The sequence below is a fragment of the Olea europaea genome, chromosome 10 (genome assembly GCF_002742605.1).
Source record: "Olea europaea var. sylvestris chromosome 10, O_europaea_v1, whole genome shotgun sequence".
Classification (NCBI taxonomy): Eukaryota; Viridiplantae; Streptophyta; class Magnoliopsida; order Lamiales; family Oleaceae; genus Olea; species Olea europaea.
The window spans coordinates 4054607-4062129 of record NC_036246.1 but is presented as its reverse complement, the minus strand read 5'-3'; the positions used below and the strand labels follow the sequence as shown (position 1 = coordinate 4062129).

At 34.8% G+C, this 7523-nt stretch overlaps 1 protein-coding gene across 1 annotated transcript; it reads right to left on the bottom strand.

Annotated features, from left to right (window-relative positions):
- Positions 1 to 1330: 1330 nt before the first annotated feature.
- On the bottom strand, positions 1331 to 1756 carry LOC111400179 (MDIS1-interacting receptor like kinase 2-like). Its single transcript, XM_023027606.1, has one exon. The coding sequence runs from the start codon at positions 1754 to 1756 to the stop codon at positions 1331 to 1333; it is 426 nt and encodes a 141-aa protein (XP_022883374.1).
- Positions 1757 to 7523: the final 5767 nt, after the last annotated feature.

The window sequence follows — 7523 nt, the reverse complement described above, 5'->3', positions numbered from 1 at the left end:
CATTAATATTTCTACGTAATGGGTGCCAAACTGGAGCTTATTGAAAACAATGGGATTTCATGTGAGATATCAATTATTCAAACTTGAAATAAGAAAGGTTTTTGTAATTTTTGAACACAGATGATGTCTCTAAACTTGTCGAAAACCTAATTTATGGCACTTGTTCTTGTCATGCAGCTTGCTCTAAGAGTGCATTGTTAGGAATGGCTCAGTGTTGGGTGGCATGTTTCACTAGGGACTTTCGAAAGATGCAATATGGATTAAAATATCTTCATTTTCCGTTCCAATGTTCTCATTTCACTAATTTATTATTTTCTACCTATTTTATTTATTTTACTATGATGTAACTTAAAAACAGAAGGAAATTAAAAATATGAGTTGACACAGGGATGTGTTTTCAAATATAAATTAAATTTAGAAACTGAAAAATGAAAAAACAAGAATCTAGGCAGGGTACGGATTTTTAATTACAATATAAGTTTAAGGACATAAAAAAAAGAAAAAAAAGATAAGCGACGGGTCCTAGCCTCAATTTTCCCCTATGTCAACGCCACCCACTATTAGGATATTCGTGTTAAAACAAAAGTTTTGAGAAAGCTTTATAAATTCAATATATTTATTTAGTTACTATTTTAATTTAATTTGTGTTAGTTATAATATAAAGAAAATATTAGTATAAACTATCGTATTTTTCCTACTCTTCTAAGTTGTCACGTTATTATCGGATTTTATCAGAAGCTACAATGTCAAATTACAAAGAGTAGTAGATATACTTGAGTTAAAAGAATAAATTTAACAATTTCATATGAACTTGCAAGCCAATCTTGCAAAACAACAATGCATAGCAAACCTAAGTTAAAACAAGAAGAAAACTTCTTTGTCTAGAAAAATCAAACTAGCAGTAATGCATGAAATGTACAAAATACATAAAAACAATTCATTTCTTTACTTACCCAGACATCACTCATGAGAAGGTGGTCGGTGCACTAGCAGATAAGAAACAATGTGCATAGTTGGCTGATGTTGTGGATTGGAGTGCAGGCATTCAATTGCAAGTTTAACAATGGACATCAAAATCACCCCTTCTTCTTGAGTGGGATAAAGAATGAGTGGATCCAACAAATCTTCCATCTGTAAATCTCTGTTCGATGGAGTTGTTACGTATTGAATGTATTCGCCAAGTTGCTTTCCTTTGATCACTTCCAATGCTAACACTCCTAAGCTATACACATCACACTTTTCGGTCACCTTTGTTGTGTACACAAGCTCTGCCCAAAAAATAGGGAATGCATACAATCATAATCATGTATCTATATTCCTCGGATGAAATTTAAATAAAAGAAATATTACCTGGAGCAATATAACCATATGTGCCAGTAAGAGAGCTGAAATTCGATGAATAGCATTTCAGAAACTTAGCAGTGCCAAAATTTGAAACATGAGCCTCACATTTTGAATCAAGCAAAATGTTTTTGCTGGATATATCTCGATGAACAATTGGAGGTGAACAATTAGGATGCATGTAAGACAAAGCATGAGACATGCCATTCACGATATTAATCCTTTTAGGCCAATCCAATTTCTTAGTTTCTTCATTTGTGCTTAAAGTTTTGGCCAAACTACCTTTGTCAAGGTATTCATAAACCAAAAGTGAGTTTTGACCATTGGAGCAAAAATCGTAAAGTTTCACAATGTCCCAGTGCCTAATTTCCGTCAATGCTTTTATTTCATTTAGGAAAGCTTCAAAATTCGCCATTTTAGATGATGAAACTGCTATTGTAACCATTTCAGATGAGGAATGAAGTCTTTTCCCTTATATTGTCTTTCTGATGAAAGTTGTGCTTTGCAAACCACTCAGCATCCTCCTTCTCGAATACAGAAAGCTGGATCCAATTCATTTGTGGCTTCTAAGATGTCTTTATACGTGAGTTTTTCATTGAATATGGTGAGCAAATCATCATCTACTTTCTTTAGATTCATCTTTCTGCGTTTATACAGGATGAAGATCCCAATGAGTGCGAATAGAAGAAAAGAAGCACAAAGAAGAGGAGTTGCGATTATCAAAATGAGCTTGTGGTCATTCGATATCTTCTTGTTTTTAACTCTAGAAAGGGCTTTTACATGGTTTTAATCTTGCAATATTGCGACACAATCCTTTGTTCCCTTGTAATTGCTCTATAGAGACATCATGAAAGCTTTGCCACAAAGAACTGGACCCTCCAACTCATTGTATGATATATCAATGTCCTTCGAGCCAGGTATTTCTTCAAAACTCTTAGGAATGATTCCAAAAGAGTGATTGTGGGAGAGGTTTAACATTTCCAAGCTTGCCAAAAATCTTAATTCGGATGATATTTCTCTAGTGAGTAAATTATTACTCATATCCAACTCAGAAAGATGGATTAACTTACCAAGCTAATGACAGATTCTCTAGCTTAAATTGTTGAAGCTCAAATTCAAGTAATACAACTGCTCAAAGTTCGCTAAATTTCCAGGTATCTGACATTTCAGTCCATTTCTAGAAAGGTCAAGGATTTCTAGATATGAAAGCAATCCCCATTCTTCAGGTATACATCCAGAATGTTTGTTATCCTCTAAATATAGATTTAGAAGGAAAGTTAACTTTCCAATTTCCTTCAAGATTTCCCTACGCAATTGGTTTTAAGAAAGATCGAGTACTTGCAGTTGACTTATACTTCCAAATTCTGGAGGAATGTTCCCTGTAAGGTTGTTCTTTTCAATTTTCAGAGCTTGTAGTTGTTTGTTACCACCCCAGATGTTCGATAGTTCACCATAGAAATTATTGTTACTTAGGTCCATGAACGTCAAATTTGGGTACACATCAAATTAATTAGAAATATCTCCAGAAAAAGTTGGTTGTGATCAAATCGGAGTGTAACTAAACTGAAGCATTTTCTCAAGCTTCGGGGGATTGAACCTGAAAGTCAATTGAAGCTCACAATAAATCTTTTTAGCACTCTTCCACCGCATCACCCTGGAAAATCACCCAAAAAAATGATTAGAAAACATTTCCACATTGACAGGTTCTTCAATTTCCCTAGTTCAGCTAGAATGGGATCGGAAAGTTGATTTGTCCATGTAGAGTTCTTAAACTAGTTAATCCACTTAACGAAGCTGGAATTTCACTTGTGAGATTATTTGTGCCCAATTCTAGATCCTCGAGTGACGTTAACTTTCCAAACTTGGGAGGAATGGGACCAGAAAGTTTATTAGCATGGAGATGCATAATACTTAAACTAGTTAATCCACGCAATGAAGTTGGAATTTGACCCGAGAAATGATTCACGCTCAATGATAGGTCCTGGAGTGAAGTCAGCTTCCCCAACTCAGGAGATATGGGAACAAAAAGTTGATTAGTATGGAGATACGTAGTTCTTAAACTAGTCAATCCACTCAATCAAGCTGGAATTTCACTTGTGAGATTATTTGTGCCCAATTCTAGGTCCTGGAGTGATATCGGCATTCCTAACTCAGGAGTAATGGGACCAGAAATTTAATTAATATAAAGACACAAAGTTCTTAAACTAGTTAATCCACTAAACGAAGCTGGACTATTACCAGTGAGATGATTCGTGTTCAATTCTAGGTCTTGGAGTAATGTCAACTTCCCTAACTCGAAGGAATGGGACCATAAAGTTGATTAGTATGGAGATACAAAGTTCTTAAACTAGTTAATCCACTCAAAGAAACTTGAATTTGACCCGTGAGATTATTTGTGCTCAATTAGGTCCTGGAGTGACGTCTAATTTCCCAACTCAGAAGGAATGAGACCAAAAAGTTGATTCGTATGGATACAAGGTTCTTAAACTAGTTAATCCACTCAACGAAGATAGAATTTGATCGGTGAGATTGTTTGTGGCAAGTCCTAGGTCCTAGAGTGATGTCAACTTCCCAACTCAGGAGGAATGGGACCAGAGAGTTGATTGATGTGGACATTCAAAGTTCTTAAACTAGTAAACCCACTCAAAGAAGTGGGAATTTGACCCGTGAGATGGTTTCCGCTCAATGATAGGTCCAGGAGTGAAATTAACTTTCCCAACTCAGGAGGTATTGGACCAAAAAATTGATTAGAATGGAGATATAAAGGACTTTAACTTTTCAATCCACTCAACGAAGCTTGAATTTCACCTTTGAGATTATTTGTGTCTACTTCTAGGTCCTCGAGTGATGTCAAATTTCCTGACTTGGGAAGAATGGGACCAAAAAGTTTATTAGGATGTAGATATAGAGTTCTTAAACTAGTTAATCCACTCAAGGGGGCTGGAATTTGACTAGTGACGTGATTCGTGCTCAATGATAGGTATTTGAGTGATGTCAACAATCCCAACTTAGGAGGAATAGGACCAGAAAGTTGATTAGTATGGAGATACGGAGTTCTTAAACTAGCTAATCCACTCAACGAAGTTGGAATTTGATCCTTGAGATGATTCACACACAATGATAGGGGCTGGAGTGATGTCAACTTTCCCAACTCAGGAGGAATGGGCCAAAAAGTTGAATAGTATGGAGATACATAGTTCTTAAACAAGTTAATCCACTCAAGAAAGCTGGAATTTTTCCCATGACAAGATTCGTCCTCAATGATAGGTACTAGAGTGATGTCAAATTCCTCAACTCTAGAGAAATAGACCAGAAAGTTGATTAGTATGGAGATACAAAGTTCTTAAATTGGTTAATCCACTCGATGAGGCTGGAATTTGACCTATAAAGTGATTGGTTGGTAAATTAAGATATTTGAGTTTGGACGGTTCCTGTGAACTTATTGGTTGATAAATCAGGATAGACAAGTTTGGAGACTTTACCAATTTGAGATGGAATGATGCCAAAGAGATGGTTGACAGAGAGATCTACGTAAGCAAGATTTGGGAAAGATAAGAAATGAGAAATTGTAGAAGAAGGCATGAATGCTTGCATTTTTTAGGTTCAGCCTATTAACACTTCCATCAATGCAAGAAACTCCAAACTAATTGCATAGATTGGAACTTTCTTTTGGATGGTTGAAAAATTTGTGGAATTCTTGATTTCAAGATTCCGTGATTTCAGTATCGAGTTGTTGTGATTTATAAATCTGGCTTTCAATTTTAGTAGAGCATTAGCTTCAGCAAAAGAAGCAGAAACAGGGGGTTCAAGCAAATTTTTTTAGAAAAATGCAAAATTGGAGTATTTTAGCATGGTTTAACTAGAATTTCTAGACTAATTATCATGCTACGAAAGTTCAATTTATAGATTCATAATTTGAAATGAGAGGGGCCCGGGAGGGGTGATCTTAAGAATTTTTTGTGCTAAAGACTTTGTAAGTCAAGATTTGTCTTTTAAAGTAAGCATCATTCTTCATTATCAATCATTATCTATAATTGACTCAGATTGCAGTATCCAGTTAAGATGACCTCTACCAAGTATTACTTAAATCGCATTGTACTATTAAAGAGAAACCAGTGGTTAGAACTTGTTGAAAATATTTATATGAATCTTGTACAAAATATATATGGGTTTTAATTTATACATTGTTACATAAAGAACATATATATTGAAATTTTAGTCTCATGGATACAAATTATGACAGACAAAGTTGAGAAAAGAAAAGAGAAAAATAAACTTTTATTGACAATTATCTATACAAATAACAAATTACACAAAAAGAAAGTAGATTTAGTAACATAGATGTAAAACTGATCACTTAGTTTTAGAATTACAAATTCAATAATATATAAATATTGCTACACGAAAATAAAGGTAGGAAAAAAAAAAGCCTACACCAAAAATAAGTTATTTATTCCATGATTTTGATTGTTTTTCTCACTCTAACTTTTTTCGTTTAATTTAATTTTAATACATATTAAAATGTTGTGTAAATATTTAACAAGGTTCACCATCTATTAATGTTTTTGTCTATATACGTGATCTCACTTTTTTTTTTTTTTTTGATAAATCAAGTGTCCAAGTTTCGTCCCACTAATTCTCAAGAGTGGTGGTCTTATCCCTTGGTTCGCCAGCTAGGTAAATCGGATGGAGTCACAATTTATAAGGACTTGGGCTAGACATTCAGAATGCAGTTCTACTCCTTGTGATCCTTTTACAACGGGCCCTCCAAAGTGGTGCAGAGCACATCATAACTCTGCCTCCACACAACATCTACGTGATTTCAGTTTTTATTGGTATTAGAGATGGACTAAGTATAACTTAGGAAAATTTATAGTAGAGGTATCAAACCTTTAAAAAATGTGTAGTTAGATCCCAAAACTTTTAGTCTTAGCACCTACATCCTAAACTTTTTAATATATGTGCACAATAAGAATCATTAACGGTTTAAATCCAAAAACCTGTTAGTTAATCAAAAGTCAAACGTGTTACTTTAATTTTACCAATTTAATGCAAGGTAAATTGGTCTTTTACATTTAATTAACTAATAAAAATTTAATAATTCTAACAAAAAATAAGCCCCTGTTTGAGCCCCATTACATTAAATTTTAATATATTTTATTTTTCTCTCCTATTTTCAACCACGAATCTTCCATAAAATAATATTACACGTAAATCAAAAACTTTTCATTCTTTTTCAACTACTCATTTTTCAAAAAAATACTATTCCTCCCATTAATTTTTCTACGTAATGGGAATCAAATAGGGGCTAAATAATAAGAGAAATAAAATATTTATCTTCACCATACCACCCAGCCATAAGCCATTTAATAATATTATTTAGCACTACTAATGTTATAACATCAATCTAGATGATACTTAATTGGTATTAAATGAGAGACACAATTAAGACCCCATTTGAGCCACATTAATATAAGAATGAGAATGAAACTTGTAGTTGTTACGGGCCCCACACAAGAGATAGATTTTCAAACATGATGGCTTGATATGATGGATAATGATCATATTTTTCATTTTAATGAGTAAATAATGGAAAATAAACATAATTCCGTATTCAATTAAGCCTATCACATTACGACAATTACACTGGTGCTCTAACATCACTTGAGCTAAATAACATTATGCTAAACCTTTACAACCTACCCCAAATCACGTGGTCACCAAAACTGCTATCAGCCCAACTACCACCTCGTCGATAAAAATAAAATTCAACCATCGTTATCAGTAATACCCACCACTCATTCCCACCAACACTACCACCACTCCCCACAAGCAACACCATCTACACAATCCTCAAATTCGTACTCCACCATACCACCTACACATCATCCATTGTTACCTCTACCATCTACACCCTAAACTAGTGGTGGCAATGGGCCCGAGTAGTTTGCGGGCTCGTGGGCTCGGCTCGCCTAAAACGAGCCACGAGCCGCTCGGGCTCGTAAAAAACGAGCCTAAGCAACGAGCCGAACCTATGAATTGATTGACGAGCCGCTGGCCGAGCAGCCACGAGCCCGAGCTCGTAGCTCGTCCAAAAAAAAAAATTATTTCAGACCAGAACGGGGCTCGTGGCTCGCCCCAAAAAAAAAAAAAAATTTTTTAAGGAAAAAAAAGGGCCCCTA

What these genes read in the sequence shown, in the direction of transcription:
- LOC111400179 (XM_023027606.1), bottom strand. Translation starts at nt 1,756, where the DNA reads ATGGCGAATTTTGAAGCTTTCCTAAATGAAATAAAAGCATTGACGGAA.